Source organism: Salmo salar, chromosome ssa22, assembly GCF_905237065.1.
Source record: "Salmo salar chromosome ssa22, Ssal_v3.1, whole genome shotgun sequence".
Lineage (NCBI taxonomy): Eukaryota > Metazoa > Chordata > Actinopteri > Salmoniformes > Salmonidae > Salmo > Salmo salar.
Genome location: NC_059463.1, coordinates 47,951,260 through 47,969,536, shown reverse-complemented (window position 1 = coordinate 47,969,536; position 18,277 = coordinate 47,951,260). Strand labels below are relative to the sequence as shown.

The 18,277-nt window shown below is 42.4% G+C and overlaps 1 protein-coding gene across 1 annotated transcript; it reads left to right on the top strand.

Moving 5' to 3' along the window:
• Positions 1 to 2,062: 2,062 nt before the first annotated feature.
• On the top strand, positions 2,063 to 16,449 carry LOC106583637 (Krueppel-like factor 15). Its single transcript, XM_014168045.2, has 3 exons — positions 2,063 to 2,231; positions 4,273 to 5,799; positions 13,905 to 16,449. The coding sequence occupies exons 2-3, from the start codon at positions 4,541 to 4,543 to the stop codon at positions 14,068 to 14,070; spliced, it is 1,425 nt and encodes a 474-aa protein (XP_014023520.1). The 5' UTR covers positions 2,063 to 2,231; positions 4,273 to 4,540; the 3' UTR covers positions 14,071 to 16,449.
• The last annotated feature ends 1,828 nt before the right edge of the window (positions 16,450 to 18,277 follow it).

Sequence of the window (18,277 nt, the reverse complement as noted above, 5' to 3'; positions counted from 1 at the left end):
TATGGCAACATTTAGGATTAATCAATCCACTGTGTGTTTTATGCATTTATATATTTTGTGCGTAAAGGCTCTCCAAACCTGTTTTTTTATGATTAATAAATATTTTACTTACTCTAAATAATCTACAAGTTCAGAGTCATTTTAAATCTCCCAATTGGTGGTGAAACAGACAAATATGCATGTATTGAATCAATTCACTGTATTTTTTATTCATTTATATATTTTATATATTTAACTTGCCTAGTTAAATAAAGGTTAAATAAAATATCAAATAAAAACATTTATATGACTTTTGTTCATTGATCCCTAAAATTCTGAACCCTTCTCTCCATAAACTCTAGTGAGTCTGTCCAGAAAATCAAAATTCAAGGTACACCCAATTTAAAGTGTCAATCAGCAGTTGAAACAATAACAAAGTGTACTCCCCACCCCTGTTTCGGTAAAAAGCTGAAGGATGGGGCTGGAGAAATGTGACCACTCTCAAATTCCTAGACAGATCTATTGACACAATGTAGTGAGGCTATCTAGTGTTTGTTTATCTAGTTTTGAAACATTGGAGTATAACAAGTATAAGTATAGTATAACAAGTATAACAAGCTTATATTTTGGGTTCTGATAGGGTACGGCAGTTGAACTAAGGTCATGAGTCATTTATAAGTTATGTTCTTCAACAATCAGTGGATTTATAAGTCCAAAAATGGACTGAATTGCACCTTTTAAGGGATGGCTTTACCTAAATGTTCTGAAAACACTATTGAATGAAAACTCCATGAGAAAATCTGTTGGCCAGCAAGTGAGAGGTTTTTCAGAGGTTGAATTAAATTTATTCAGCACACGCCAGGGAACCACACCTGCAAAGCCTGTTATGCACCAGCATATGGTGTCTGAATACCAACTACTGAGAAATGCGTTGGACAGGCGTGCATAGGAACGTGTACATTTCCTAGGTCTGAATCGGCCCTAGTAGGACAGGGCATCTTGATACTGTTGTGTATGACATTTGTCAAGTTCCTTCACAATAAGTAATACCACACAGTACTAGTCCACTGTGTTAGAAATGCATATTACAGTACTTCACATTCAGAGGATGGTTGTAACATTGTAATAACATTATACAACATTTTCAGTCATTCCAGCAGTTTGATAGCCGACTTAGTGAGAACACTGTGTGGTGAGCTCCTTTAGAGGAATGCAAAATCATTTCATTGAAATGTGATAAAATGAACTCAAATGAACTCGATGCATTCTGCCAGTCACATTCTGTTAAAGGTCCCCAAAGCACACACATCCCTGGGTCGCTCCTCTTTTCAGTTCGCTGCAGCTAGCGACTGGAACGAGCTGCAACAAACACTCAAACTGGATGTTAGTACCATGTTTTGTGCTGCTACCATGTTGTGTTGCTACCATGTTGTTGTCATGTTGTGTTGTTACCATGCTGTGTTGTCATGTGTTGCTGTCTTGCTATGTTGTCTTAGGTTTCTCTTTATGTAGTGTTATGTTGTCTCTCTTGTTGTGATGTGTGTTTTGTCCTATATTTATATTGTATTTCTTTCTTTCTTTTAATCCCAGACCCCTGTCCGCAGGAAGCCTTTTGCCTTTTGGTAGGCCGTCATTGTAAATAACAATGTGTTCTTAACTGACTTGCCTAGTTAAACAAAGGTTAAATTAAATAAAATGAAATACATTAAATGGATGATTTTCACAACCATGTCAATTTTCCATCCATGAGCAATTATTATGTTGCTTTCTATTGGGGTCATATGAACCTCCTGAAAATAGGCTACAATCGGTCAACTTCCCCAGTCACCATTTACTGCAACAGTTGTATCTGCTCCTCATGCGATGGGCAGATAAAGAGTGGAGAAACACTTATATGGCCCTGTCTTCTGTCACTAAACATCCCACATGTAGGCGTACGCATCCTGATTGACATATCCAGAGACCAGCCTCCGCGCTTCGTTGGCCAATTGCTGCACAGAGCTGGGTCGAGCCTTCAGATCCAACCTCTTATGTTGACTCATATAAACACACACACACACACACACACTAGCAGTCATGTGACGGTAATATAGTACAACTACTCTGCCTCGCTGCTAGTTAGTCTGAACGGTTCTGCTAAGCAAGTCTCAAGGACAAACCATGCATTCGAGATAGAGATTCCCCATCAAATGCAAAGGAAAGACAATGCATTGGGATAAAAGAAGGGATTTGTAAATGCTTTGTTGAAAAAGGTAAGATGGAGTTTTACCGCATCTTTTCCTTGAGAATGAATGGGTTCTGCAAGAGATCGTGGGCGTGTGTTCCTCCAAGCTATGACCATATTCTGCAGCACGCACCGCTGGACGAAAACATGTTTACGTTGTAGCGCTGAAGCTGCGCTTACTTGCGCATCCTATGCTACGGGATGGGAAGAAGATGTGCTCGTTTGCTTCAGAACTAGAATCAATATGTTGACGGTTATGAGTTATGATAAAATGAGACAAGGAGATGTTTAAAAATGATACTTTTCCGACAGTAATCGGTATAGATGTAAGCCTAGCCTACGGTGTTTAAATTGCTTTGCATTTGATTTACATTTGATCGCCTATATACGCTCATTTGTGTTAATTCTTGTTTTAAAATATTCTCAATTATTATGTTGTAATTATTCAGTGTTTGTTATGTAATAGCATGTAATGCCTGAATAATGTTTTGATGCACATGTGGCTTGACTAATAGAGATCATAAAAGCATTGATTTACTGCTTGTATTCGGTGCATGTGACAAGTATAACTGGATTTGATTATAATCTATATAGGTGAACAAGATAAACGGTCAAGCAGGAACAAATCTAATGAAAACACATTTTATTTGTCGTGAACAAGATAAGTGGTCAAGCAGAAACAAATCAAATCAAATCTAATTTGATTTGTAATCACATGCGCCGAATACAACAGTTGTATACGGTGAAATGGTGCTTCCCAACGAGTAAAAATAAAACATGTAATTAAATGACAATAATGACGCGATAATCGCGTGTCATTCCACTACAAGTGATTGGTGTTGATTTATTGCGGGTTGAACGTTGTAAACAGCATGACAGGTGATTTATGCACTATTAGGAGCGCAGAGCTCACGGCTGCCCCACGCGGTGTTATTTTAATAATGTGACGGTTCCTTTGGAGGTTTACTGTCGGTCACTGAGCCAAGAGGCCCAGAGAAGGGGACAGACGGTCAAACGTTGATGACCATCTCAGCTTTGCCAGTTTTGTGTGTGTATGAAAATGATTCACTATAGTTGACTAAAACATTTGTTCAAATGACAGAATTGGCCATAAGTTCATTTGATAAAAAAATGCGCGCAAAACCTATTTAACTGTAGCCTAATTGTGTGAGGCAAAGGTGTGCTTTGGCAGGAATCATTTCCATTGCATCCATAGTCACTCTTTCTGACACACACACTCTGCCGTAGCCACTGCACAGCTGTGGACTCACAACAGGAGGTGCTCATGTGGCCTCAATTCAAATGCTTTGGTTAGGTTTAGTTTCCACCAGTGGAAATATGACACCTTCGCCATTCTCACATATCCCAGATATCTCATGCCTGACAAAAGTGTGAATCTGAGGGAACACATCTATATCTTTTGGCAACCCTCCAATTAACACTTTGATCGCAGCCTGACAGCCATCACCTTCTATTTTCTGACTATACTGTAGTTGTTTTTGCAAGTCTTGCCCATTGTGCTGTTGTGTTAGTGTGTGTGTGTGTAACAGAGTGCATTCATCAAGTTATTTTGAATTGTGTTGAATCTGAAATACAAGTAAAGGAATGTGAAAGCAGCCTATGCTCTCTGGTAACCGCTTCAGCTCTGACGCCAACCGCGTGTGAACTTGAAATGGAAACAGGCACAGCATTCCATATTTTGAACATGCAAGCCAGGAACAGAGAGGCGGAAGATCATTTGTTTCACAAGTGGTGCATTGGCGATTCATGACTTGTCCTTACAGTAGGTCTTGCCTCTGTTCTTTTGCCTGTAGACTCTTGTCTGTGTGTTCTTACATTACTATGTATAAAATGTATTAATCTCAAAACTCAGTTTAGGCCTTCCCTGTGGCTCAGTTGGTAGAGCATGGTGTTTCCAACACCAGCATGGTGTGTGCAACGCCAGGGTTGTGGGTTTGATTCCCACGGGGGGCCACTACTGTAAGTCGCTCTGGATAAGAGCGTCTGCTAAATGACTAAAAATGATAACATTTTTTTTTAGTAATCTTCTCTCTCTTCTTCTCTCCTAGTGGGTGTTTGTCTAGATATATCCTGGCTGGAAACCTTGGAATGAAAGACTTTTCCTGTCGAAGCATTCTTCTTTTTTATCCTGAGAGAGAACAACAGGTGTTTCTCATTTGTTTTCTGCGAAGCGTGACCTTGCTGTGGTGACCCCTTCTGGGGTTTATTTGTTGACAGTTTCCCGACAACAAGAGGAATAACCCTAACAAACTGTTATATCAGTAAGACAATTTTCAACACAAAGTGGAGTGACATTCTCTTGGCCCATAGCCAGGAATGGTGGATAACGTCCTAGTGAGCGGCGAGGAGACTTTCTTAACTTACGATAGCGCCCCTTCGGTATATCACCTGTCGGACATGGTGACGGATGCAGGGACCTACCAGGTGATGCCCTCGCCCTTCTCCGAGGACGACATGAGCGAGTCGTCAAGCCCTCGCTCCTGTTCTAGCCCCGACTCCCAAGTGCTCAGCTCCAGCTATGGCAGCAGCTCCAGCGCCGAGAGTTCAGACAGCATCCTGGACTTCCTGCTGTCCCAGACCTCCCTAGGCGGAGCAGGGACTGCAGCGGCCATCCCCATGTCACTGCCCACCTCTCTGTGGGACTCACAGAGGGATGAGCCGTCACCCCCCCACCCAGAGGCCTTGAAGGAGGAGAGTGTGGACTTCTCTGTCTGGTCCTTGGTGGACATGGAGCAGCCATTCTTCCAGCCCACCTTGGAGGAGATAGAGGAGTTCCTGGAGGAGAACATGGAGGTGGTGTCATCCATGAAGCAGGAGGCCTGGGAGGGGGCGCTGGGGCTGGGTCTGGAGGAGATCATGGGGCTGGGGGTGGGACTGGAGGTGTATACGGAGTCCTCATCCCCAGGGCCAAGGCTGGAGCCCGAGGCCAAGCATTCAGACCAAACTGTGTTTACCGAGAATGCCGCCACCACCACCGAGACCAAAAGCACACCGGCCTCGCCGGCACAGGAGTCCATAGCAGGTCTGCATGACGACAGGTCCAAGAGTGATTCATTATCCAGCAGGCTTGGGACAACAGAGAGCGTTGCAAACCGTGGCAGCAGTGGAATGCCGGTCATCCTGCAGATCCAGCCCATGCAGATCAAAAAGGAACCCAGTTCCACGGCTCCTCATCATCCTCCCCAAGTCGTCCAGCCTCCCCCTCAGCCGGCATCAGACATCAAAATTGCCCAGCTGCTGGTCAACATCCAGGGACAGACCTTCGCCCTGGTGCCCCAGCTGCTGCCCTCCACCAGCCTTAATGTCTCCTCCAAGTTTGTGCGTATCGCTCCAGTGCCCATTGCAGCCAAGCCCCTGGGCCTCGGGGAGGTGCTGGTTGGGGTCCAGGGCCAAGGGCTCCATGTGGGGGGTCATCAGTTTCAGAAGAACCCTGTGGCGGACCTCATCAAAATGCACAAATGCACTTTCCCCAGCTGTACCAAGATGTACACCAAGAGCAGCCACCTGAAAGCCCACCTCCGGAGACACACAGGGGAGAAGCCCTTCGCCTGCACCTGGCCAGGCTGTGGATGGAGGTGAGTGGGTGCTCGTTGACTATAATGATAATCATCATCATTTTATGGATTTGCTATGCCTAAAGGCCTTTAGACATTCAAGTTAGTAGACATATACCAATAGAAAACATCCACCACTGAGCACATAACATGATGATTCTTCATAATGAATTACAATAGCTGCAATGATCTCATCACATGTTATCAGAATTGGTTTTGAAGTTAAAGAGTTTAAGACATCTATCTCGAGATTTGAATGACGTTGCTAGGTTACGGCAGGTTGTATAAAGAATGCTTAGGGTGAGCGAGTGACTAGTCAGTGAGCCCAAGCTTTCACAAGCATGTGTGAGATATGGAGGGGATTATCCCTTGTTGTTATCGTTTGGCCTTTCTGGACACATTGGGGAAATGATATGTCAATGGGACAACCCAGCAAACGTGACGTCTTGAGGACATTCAGCGACATTCCCATTAGGTCCCTTATGGGTTTTGGCGTAACAATATCCCTCTGACGTTCTGAGAACATTCTAAGAACGTTGTGTAATGGTCCCAAGGGAACGTTCTCTGGGGGACCTTTGTCTAGTTCAGTGGACATCTCAGGACCAAATCAGGATATTTTTAGGACATTCTCAGGACTTTCATTTTACTCGTTCTTAGGACTTTGGATGATGGTCCCAAGGGAACAGTCTTTGGGGGACCTTTTTCTAGTTCCCTGTTTGACCCGGGGACGTCCCCAAATATGTTTTAGGAAGTTCTTAGGACATTGTGTCATGGTCTTCTGATGCTCCCCCGATTGTCCTAGATGTCCCAAACCAATTTAAGTAATGAAACGGGATCTGAATTATAAGGTAAGTTGTACGCTGTTCAGCTCAAATAGTGTAAAAATATTTAAACAATATTGTTACATGATCACTTCGTACTGACTTTTCAATGTGATCCCACCTGGGATTTGATCTCACAACCTTTGGATTTGAGGTATACTGCTCGTTATGCTGCGCCACAAAAGCTGTACAATTTCCCCTACACATTCATTACCTATAACACGTCTCTGCTCCTAGCAAAGGAGTGCCATCTCCACTGCTATTGTAATTATCAGTTCATCTGACTATTCTCTCATTGATTTACTTATTTCCGAAATTTGAGTTTGGATTGTTAATATAGTTGTCTAATGTTGGTGGGGCACATTGTTCTGATTTAATGTTACTGTTGAATCACTATGATAGTTATAATCATTTTTCGTGGGTGTATTTTTAACAGAGCTGGGATTTGTGAAGGGTAGTAATAGGCCTAGAGATGAAATCAGTCATTGATAGACATGGTGGCAAAGCAGGGCAATCGGAACACTGTGAACCAAGAGATTGTGAGTGCAAATCCCAGGTGAGGACATGTTAAATAATAATTACTGTATGAATAAACATACACAATGTAATATATGTAAGTTGTTAAAAGCACTGTTTGTGTGTGGGTGGCCCTAGCATTGCCAAAAGACAAAGAGCTGTGAATGGATCAGTGGTTCACCAGTCAGGCCTTGATGGACCATGTGCCCTAGGTAGAATGTTTAATTCTTTTTTTCGGGGGACAACGTTTATTTGACACCATCATTAAACTGGGAACTATAGAAAAACCTCCAGGGGACCAAGAACATCCTAAAAACGTCCCCGGGACAAACCGGGAACTAGACAAAACCTCAAGGGGATCATGACACAACATCCTGATGACATTAGGCAACCATTTTGTGACGTCCCGGGGACGTCCTAACGACTCATTGTTGTTAGCAGGGAAGTCCACTTTACAGTACAAGCTGGGTGTCATGTTTCTCAATTGAAGGCAGCTTTTGTACCACAGACTGTGACTGGCACCCAAATTGACCAGTCCGATGAGGTCATCAATTAGCGCCAGTGAGTGGCTTAAAGTGAGACTTCACAGGATCCAGAGGTCCCTTCAGATAACATTGCTTAATGCGTCCCAGATGGCACCCTATTCCCTACATAGTACACTATTTTTGACCAGGGAATAGGGTGCCATTTGAGATTCAGCCTTAAAGACTTCCTCTCTCACAGTATAAAGCTTTCAGAGTAGGTGCAGCATTCCTTCTGGTTAACATGGATTTGAGTTGCTTGTTTCATTTTGGCTAATTGGCGATCACTCGACATGCTATTCCTTCACTGCAGCGTCACAATTTAGTCGCCACAGTAGCAGCGCTGTGAATCATTTTACTTGTCTACCAGTTAGTGATATTCCCTTTGGGGACTTCCTGGTAAGTACTTAAAATCAAGACGATGTCTCTTTAAGAAATGGAACGTATTTGACTTTTATTTATTTTATTTATTTAACCTTTATTTAGGCAAGTCAGTTAAGAACAAATTCTTGTTTACAATGACGGCCTACCAAAAGGCAAAAGGCCTCTCCTATGGGGGCTGGGATAAAAAATTAAATATAGGACAAAACACACATCACGACAAGAGATACACCACAACGCTACATAAAGAGAGACCTAAGACAACAGCACAGCACGGCAGCAATACATGACAACACAGCATGGTAGCAACACATGACAACAACACAGTAGCAACACAACATGGCAGCAGCACAAAACATGGTACAAACATTCTTGGCTAACAGCACAATCGGCAAGACTTGCAAAAACAACTACAGTATAGTCAGAAAATAGAAGGTGATGGCTGTCAGGCTGCGATCAAAGTGTTAATTGGAGGGTTGTCAAAATATATAAATGTGTTCCCTCAGATTCACACTTTTGTCAGGCACGAGATATCTGGGATATGTGAGAATGGCGAAGGTGTCATATTTCCACTGGTGGAAACTAAACCTAACCGAAGCATTTGGATCGAGGCCACATGAGCACGTCCTGTTGTGAGTCCACAGCTGTGCAGTGGCTATGGCAGAGTGTGTGTGTGTCAGAAAGAGTGTCTATGGATGTCTTCATCAACAAGATCTCATTCTATCCCTCAAAATGGAGTCTATTTTTGGGTTAGTTCTGTGTGTTTACATGATAAAAACAGAAACAAGTCAAATGTTAACAGTTTATGCATTGATTCCGAGTGGTTAAGGTTAGGGCTATGGTTTGGGAAGACTTAAAACAAAATAATAAAAAACGACATGCTATTACCATCAAGTATCATCAAGTATCCTCAAGGCTTGCGAGAGCATTGTAAACTGCAATGACGCTTTGGCTCTGAACATCATGAGTTCGCACCCAGTGCTGGGCAATTGATGTTCTTTTTTTTTGTGAGCGCTGAGGAATGTATATAGTGACATTTTCAGGACCTTTTCAAACGTCCGATATGGAAGTCTATTTCTAGTGATCAGGCTGGTCATGATCTGAATAGGGGTGTCAGTTTTCAGCCGTGTGTGTGTTTTTAATTTTTAATTTTTGTTTAACCTTTATTTCACCAGGTAGGCAATTTGAGAACAAGTTCTCATTTACAATTGCGACCTGGCCAAGATAAAGCAAAGCAGTTCGACACATACAACAACACAGAGTTACACATGGAGTAAAACAAACATACAGTCAATAATACAGTAGAAAAACAAGTCTATATACAATGTGTGCAAATGAGGTGAGATAAGGGAGGTAAAGGCAATAAATAGTCCATGGTGGCAAAGTAAATACAATATAGCAATTAAACACTGGAATGGTAGATGTGCAGTAGATGAATGTGCAAAGTAGAAATACTGGGGTGCAAAGGAGCAAGATAAATAAATAAATACAGTAGGGGATGAGGTAGTTGTTTGGGCTATTCACAGATGGGCTATGTACAGGTGCAGTGATCTGTGAGCTGCTCTGACAGCTGGTGCTTAAAGCTAGTGAGGGAGATAAGTGTCTCCAGTTTCAGTGATTTTTGTAGTACGTTCCAATCATTTGCAGCAGAGAACTGGAAGGAGAGGCGGCCAAAAGAGGAATTGGCTTTGGGGGTGACCAGTGAGATATACCTGCTGGAGTGTGTGCTACGGGTGGGTGCTGCTATGGTGACCAGCGAACTGAGATAAGGCGGGGCTTTACCTAGCAGGGTCTTGTAGATGACCTGGAGCCAGTGGGTTTGGCGACGAATATGAAGCGAGGGCCAGCCAACGAGAGCGTACAGGTCGCAGTGGTGGGTGGTATATGGGGCTTTGGTGACAAAACGGATGGCACTGTGATAGACTGCATCCAATTTGTTAAGTAGAGTGTTGGAGGCTATTTTGTAAATTACATCCCCGAAGTCGAGGATCGGTAGGATGGTCAGTTTTACGAGGGTATGTTTGGCAGCATGAGTGAAGGATGCTTTGTTGTGAAATAGGAAGCCAATTCTAGATTTAATTTTGGATTGGAGATGTTTGATGTGAGTCTGGAAGGAGAGCTTACAGTCTAACCAGACACCTAGGTATTTGTAGTTGTCCACTTATTCTAAGTCAGAACCGTCCAAAGTAATGATGCTGGACGGGCGGGCAGGTGCAGGCAGCGATCGGTTGAAGAGCATGCATTTAGTTTAACTTGTATTTAAGAGCAGTTGGAGGCCACGGAAGGAGAGTTGTATGTGTGTGTGTGTGTGTATGTGTGTGTTTGAGCTCGCATTGGTGAGTGTGCATGAGTGTGAGTGTTGGTGTGTGTGTGTGTGTGTGTGTGTGTGTGTGTGTGTGTGTGTGTGTGTGTGTGTGTGTGTGTGTGTGTGTGTGTGTGTGTGTGTGTGTGTGTGTGTGTGTGTGTTTTAGCTCGCATTGGTGAGTGTGCATGCGTGTGTGTGTGTGTGTGTGTGTTTTAGCTCGCATTGGTGAGTGTGCATGCGTGCGTGCGTGCGTGTGTGTGTGAGTGAGTGTGTATGCGTGTGTGTGTGTGTGTGTGTGTGTGTGTGTGCGGTGTGTGTGTGTGCGTGTGTGCGTGTGCATGTGTGTGTGTGTGCGTGTGTGTGTGTGTGTGAGAGAGAGTGTGATGGAGTGTGTGACTCTTGGCACTCAGCTGCCTGATTTCCTGAGGACACAGGGTCAGGCGGAGAGAGTGACAGTGTCGGGTGAAAGAGTGTAACCTTTGTCTTTGTAAGCCAGGGAGGAATGTTATCTATATGCCCTGGCCTGCAAAGACATTACTGAGTATAGGTGGCTAACACATGGCCAAAGTACAAGTAGGGATATGTGAATTGTGACTGTACTTACAAAGTGGTGGACGAGGTAACGTGTGTGTGCGTGTGTGTTAAGTGTGTGTGTGTGTGTGTGTTAGGGGTGTGTGTGTAACAGAGTGCATTCTGTTGTGCCCTGAGCAGGGATAGAACAATGTTTTACACAACATCACACACCATTCAAACCAGCCATCTATGCCAATAGAGCAACAGATTACTCTGTCACTGCGTGAGTGATGTTTGTCTTCAGATCTAAGTAATCTCGCTTACCTAGAAGTAAAATTATCTCGCGGAAGATGGTCATTTCTTTTATTACTTCTGGGGGGAATGCCGTTAACAATTGTGATTACCTTTGTGCAAGGGAAGGAAGTGAAGTGTCCTGCCTCGCAAACGGAAACTCTCTGCCAAACTAATATCACCCGTGTTTATCATGGCCAAAAAGCAATTTTTTGGTTTTCATGAATTTTTACAATATAGACAATTTTTACTTTGTGGCTGTGGAATCTAGTGGAAAACTATATAATCTGCAGACAGGCTTTAAAATCACCACACTAGTTTCAGAACTTTATTTGCCCAATCCTGATTCGTTCAAATAATCATTGACGAAAACCCCAGACCAGGAACTACTGCTGCTCGTAATCACATAATTCTATGTGAGTCTTGACAGATTCATCTGTCCACCAAAATTTGTCCTTGAGAGTTTAAGATCTCAAGGAAAGTGTGATGTCACTGATGTTTTCCAGCAAACATGCTACAGACGAGTTTCACATCCACTACAGGTGCATGTGTGTATGTATGTGTGTCTACACACTCCATACAGCATATTAGTTTGTATAGAATCAGCTTACCGTCCGTACCTGATATGCTCAATCATTCATGGACTCCAGTCCACTTCTCCTCAGTGAGCAATCTACAGTCTATTGCTGAAAAGGCCGCTGCATCAGTCAATTTATTTATGATGACCTTGGCACCAACTTGGCAACCCGCCAGCGGCCGTGTATTTGTAATGTATTTGTAATGTATTTGTATTGTACTTGTAATGTAATTAGGGGGGGGGGGGGGTGTAGAGAGAGAGAGTGAGAGAGAGCTAGAGAGTGGGGGAGTGACAAAGAATAAAAAGAGAGGGTGGGGAGAAAATAGAGAGATGGCGAAAGAGAGAGTGGGGGAATGTAAATGGAGGAAGATATTGAGAGGGAGAGAGAAGGTAGGGCAAGAAAGAGAAAGAATGGAGGAATATAAATGGAGGAAGAGAGGGAGCGAGAGAGAAGGTAGTGCAAGAAAAAGAGAGAGTGGAGGAATATAAATGGAGGAGGAGAAGGAGAGGGAGAGAGAAGGTAGGGCAAGAAAGAGAGAGAGTGTGTAAGCCTGTTTCAGTTTTGTACACACAATCAGCCTGATGGAAACTGGTGTGGAAGTGACATGAACAAAAGGCTAAGTGCTGAATAGCATGACTGTGTGATAGGAACGTCTAGGCTGGCAGACTGCTTGAGGGATCGATGTGGGAGCAGGATCGATGTGAGGCTGAGATGTTTACAGTTGGACAGAGGGACACACATGCAAACAGATACACGTGCAAACACACACGTACAGGTATGGGAATGTTGTGTGCACGCACGCACACACACATAAACACAAACACACTATACACTCACGTGCACACAGTCTCTGTGTCCTTCTTTTCTTCTCTCTCTCTCTCTCTCTCTCTCTCTCTCTCTCTCTCTCTCTCTCTCTCTCTCTCTCTCTCTCTCTCTCTCTCTCTCTCACACAAACACCAAAATCTAATTAAACCTCCCCATATTTCATCTGGAGTCGACATCGATTTCATTTCATCACAAGGACGGGGGGGGGGGTTCTTCTCAGAGTAGTGTGCCCACACATGAGACGAATGTTGAACAGGATAAGGCCAAGATGAGAAACTACCTTACTCTACAGACTTTACTACTCTCTAGCCGCCACCATGGGCCTCCGTACACCAGTACTAGAGCAGTAGCAGTAGAGAGTAGTAGAGCTTGTGTCATTATGTGCTCTGAATGTGTGCCCTAGATTCGTACTCTTGTATAAACTGTCTACAATCTACTTATAAACGCTTTTCAACATCCTTTTTTTACATGTCTGCACTGTAATTGATTATTAGCCGACTGTTATTAATAACAATGTTATTATTTTATTACTATCATTTGACTATAAGCCATTATTTTGAGAGTCACTGCTGTAGGCCTTCTGTAGTTGCCTATCTACTGAGATTACCTCGCTGAGTCTAAACCTCTTCTCTCCTTTCCTTGTGGTTTGGGGACTCATGTGTTATGTGTGTGTGTGACAGATAGTAAAGTGGTTTTTTTCCGACTCCGCAGCTAAATCACAGGCTCGAGATTGTATGAATTCATCATCCCGTCAGCTCTGGCTGTAACATCTGGGAGACAGAAAGAGCTAGGCTTGTGAGAGACTGCTGGGAGGCCAATAGTTGTCATGCCTTAAGCTTTATCCATCTGTTTCACGCTATCGCTAACTATTTAGAATTTCCGCATAGCATTTCTCCAGGGTTTATTCCTGGGTTTTAAGCTAGCACTAACTAGCTAACATTGATCTGCATAGCACTGGTAAGGTAATGTGTTTTAAGCTAGCATGAACCTTTTTTGTATTGCCATTCCTTAAGCTTAGCCTAGCTATGTGTTTTAAGCTAACTATTTAGCATTGCTAGTATTGCTTTAGGGTTCATTATTATGAGCCGTCCTCCCCTCAGCAGCCTCCTGTGAGCTACGTGCTGTAAAATTACTTTTACTATCGTGACTGTAGACAAATCTGTATATCTTACCATTTCGGAATCACAGTCAACGTTTAACAATAATATGGAATGAAACTAAAAGCTAATTCTCTTGTCTGTTGCTATGTCAAAGAAAATAAAAAGTATTATTCTGAAAAAAATAAACAAATCACATTACATATGTAAACAATAATGTTTTATTCTGTTCTATTTTAAAATCATTGACATCTCTCTCCTATCTGTGTCTCTACCAGGTTCTCGAGGTCAGATGAGCTGTCACGACATCGGCGGTCCCACTCAGGGATCAAGCCCTACCAGTGTCCAGTGTGTGAGAAGAAATTTGCCCGCAGTGACCATCTGTCAAAACACATCAAAGTCCACCGCTTTCCACGAAGCCGGACACTGCGCACAGCAAACTGACCACACCGGATCACTCTTCAGTGGACATAGGCCAAAGGAGCACGAAATGTGTGTGTCTGTGAGATGGAATTTGTGTGAATGTGTTTGTGTTAGAGTGTGGTATGACTTACGGGGAGAGAGAGAGAAAAAGAGCAAGAGAGAGAGCGCAAGAGAGAGAGCGCGAGAGAGCGATGGAGATGGAAGATTTATGTGTGTACCTTGTCTTTTAGAGAGATCTATAACAGGGGTCTTGTGCTATAATTTATTGTTGAAAGCAAAACCAACACATGACACTTACCATCTTCTCAGTAATCAACGTTTCTTGAGATTCTTGTTATTGTTGGTATTTTGTATGTTGTACTCTTTTTATTTGTTTTTCTGTTCAGTCTTTATTTTCTTTTTCAATGAAAGATTGTTTTCATTTGAGATGAAATGTATTAATTGCTTAAGTAATAGCCTTGTGTTTCTATTTTACCTGGATATGACTGCCTTTTACCTTTTTAAGAAGTGCCAATGTCTTTGACATTCCTCATCCAAGTCAGGTTGAAGTTTGCCCGGAAAAGTTCTCCTTGTTTTTTGCCTTGTCACTCATAGCTCATTGACAGAGGGTAAAGAATAACTTACTCATTCATCACACTGTTTGTTCAAAGGGAGGGGCAGAGCTTATTGTCAATTCTGTACATAAACTACTGATAACAAATATGAACACGTCGCTATAAGCTACTGGGACTCTTCTCAAGTTCCAGAAAAACTTCACTGGCTCAGATTCTGAGACAAGGCGGGTGAAAGAAAAGAATGGAACAAAGAAAGAATTGCGCACATTTATGATTGTTGATTGTTTTATGTGTAAAAAAAGCCTTCCAATCAGTGTTAGATTTTGTATTCAGCTTTTTATTCTAAACTCATGTTGTGTATTTGTTGGTCTTTTTCGTGTCAGTGGCTCAAGTCGTTTGTAAGACACTTGTCTGGCCTTAACCCACCACAGCATCCTTACCAGGGGGGCAAAATGGTAAAATAACATATTCATCGCAGGCATGTTTCATGGAATAATGATGATATGGTTTGAGAGCATGAGGAAAGGGAATTGGAAATGCATAATCCTTGAATCGTGTCCATGGAATTGAATCTCAATGAGCTTTTTCTCTCCTTTTTGCTGTTGACACAAAATCTGCCTCAAACCAGCTCCCCAATCTGATCTGTTACTGGAATACCCCACAAGCTCTTGCCCTCACACGGTTATGTTGGAGTGAGGTTATCATGTATGTGGATACCACTACATCACGGTGCTGAACAACCGGAAGAACTGCCTTCTGGAAACTGTTGTCACAACACACTTATTGAGGCCATGGCACAGTTGTCATTATTCTTCATGTCCTGTTTGATCTTGAGACTTGTTTGTTAAGTATGCCACGCCCTGTTGTGAATGTACGGTGTGTGCGACACCATCCATGCATAGTTAATGTAATGTTCGCAGATGAAAAAGCAGGGGTACATTATATTGTACAGAATTCCTTTCATTCAATTTTTGAATTTTTAATGCTTGTTTAAACACAGGTGTTTTATCGCATCCTATGAATGCATGTGAATATGCAGGAGTGTACATAGCTACACAGAAGACTATTGTAATAACATATCTTAAGGCCAAGATTCAGGACTCTATTCAACCTGTAAAACTGAAGCGTCATTTCCGATTGAGCTGACATATGCAGTGTTTACCGTGAATCCAGTCTCTGCTAAACAGGAACCTTGCCTTTAAATGTAAATCACTCTGTAAAGCTGAACTTCTGCGATGGGGATTGAATAGAGCCCTCAATCAGATCAAGCGTTACTCGGCGATAGCCGACACCTGCATAGCTGATGTTTTGGCGTTGTCTGAACTGCGTTTGAGCGGTCAAATCATTGAGCAGCTGCTCTTATCTTTTTCATGAAGCCACACCCATCCCACTTGCATTAGAAGTTCAGAACGAGAAAGTGTAGGCTATATAGAAATAATGATGCTCAAATTGAAAATCATTCAACAAAATATTAAGGATTTCTATCAGCCTAATGGAGGTGTAGATTCCATCTCACATTCCAGTGTTCCAACTTGTAAACAAGGCTGCATGATATTTCTGTTAATGCGACTCCATGCAGCCAATGGCAATGTCCGCTTTAGGTATAGTGCTTTAGCTGCTTGTGGAATTGACAGCACTACCGCAGTTCCACCTCGGACACCATCAAAACATCAGCTATGTGGATGGTGGCTAATCCGGATCTGATTGAATCGGACCCTTAGTTTGTGGTGTAGATTTCTAGTGTACGCCCTAATCATGTACATAACAAAACATTTCAGAACATATCAATATATTATATATTTTTTCTTTGTTCTACCCAAGATGCATTTACAAATAAAATTTTAAGAAGCAATCCTGTGACCATTACTTGTTATTATTTCTTCACATTTTCTCTTGTGACTTTATTACAGAAATGTATTCTCAATGTTAAGGGGTAACACATTGTTAAAAGTAACTGTCCAGTGAAAATCTCACTTTTAAAAGTTCATATTCTGTTAAATCATACCCAAATAATGTTGTTGACTTATCCTATACTCAAATGTATGGCCAAAGCATAAATTGGAGAAAAAAAAACACTTAAAAAAAACACTTCAAACATGTATCTCAAACAGACCGTTTAAAAAATACTTGCTATTTCCTCATAAAAGATGATGTCATCCTCCTCAGGATAAGCGATCTACTTGCATGAATATAAGTACTGGTATACTCCCACAAGATTCTGTTGTTGGGGTATGCCCACACCATTCCAACACAGAAAAGCAGCTTTTTAACATACTTAACTACCATTTTCATTGATATAGTAATTAATTATAGGTCGTATTTCATAGAAATCTGGAAACACTGGACACTTACTTTATCACCTCAAGGGTTTTTCAAAATATTTGACTATTTTCTACATTGTAGAATAATAGTGAAGCCATCAAAACTATGAAATAACACATATGGATTAATGTAGTAACCAAAAAAGTGATTTTAGATTATTCAAAGTAGTCACCCTTTGCCTTGATGACAGCTTTGCACACTCTTGGCATTCTCTCAACCAGCTTCACTTGGAATGCTTTTCCAACAGTTTTGAAGGAGTTCCCACATATGCTGAGCACTTGTTGGCTGCTTTTCTTTCACATTGCAGTCCAACTCATCCCAAACCATCTCAATTGGGTTGAGGTCGGGTGATTGTGGAGGCCAGGTCATCTGATGCAACACTCCATCACTCTCCTTCTAGGTCAAATAGCCCTTACACAGCCTGGAGGTGTTTATGGTCATTGTCCTGTTGAAAAACAATTGATAGTCCCACTAAGCGCAACCCAGATAGGATGGCGTATTGCTGCAGAATGCTGTGGAAGCCATGCTGGTTAAATGTGCCTTGAATTCTAAATGAATCACTGACAGTGTCACCAGCTAAGCACCGCCACACCATCCCACCTCCTCCTCCATGCTTCATGGTGGGAACCACACATGCGGAGATCATCCGTTCACCCACACCGCGTCTCACAAAGACACAGGGGTTGGAACCAAAAATCTCAAATTTGGACTCATCAGACGAAAGGACAGATGTCCACCGGTCTAACGTCCATTGCTTGTGTTTCTTGGCCCAAGGAAGTCTCTTCTTCTTTTTGGTGTCCTTTAGTAGTCATTTCTTTGCAGCAATGAAGGCCTGATTCACGCAGTCTCCTCTGAACAGTTGATGTTGAGATGTGTCTGTTACTTGAAGTCTGTGAAGCATTTATTTGGGAAGCAATTTCTGAGCCTGGTAACTCTAATGAACTTATCCTCTACAGCAGAGGTAACTCTTAGTCTTCCTTTCTTGTTGCGGTCCTCATGAGAGCCAGTTTCATCATAGCACTTGAGGGTTTTTGCGACCGCACTTGAAGAAATTTTCAAAGTTCTTGACATTTTCTGGATTGACTGACCTTATTGTCTTAAAGTAATGACGGACTCTAATTTCTCTTTGCTTATTTGAGCTGTTTTTGCCATAATATGGACTTGGTTTTTTACCGAATAGGGCTATCTTCTGTATACCACCTCTACCTTGTCACAACACAACTGATTGCCTCAAGTGATTGCCTTAAATTCTACACATTCACTTTTATTAACAAAGCACACCTGTTAATTGAAATGCATTCCAGGTGACTACCTCTTGAAGCTGGTTGAGAGAATGCCAAGAGTGTGCAAAG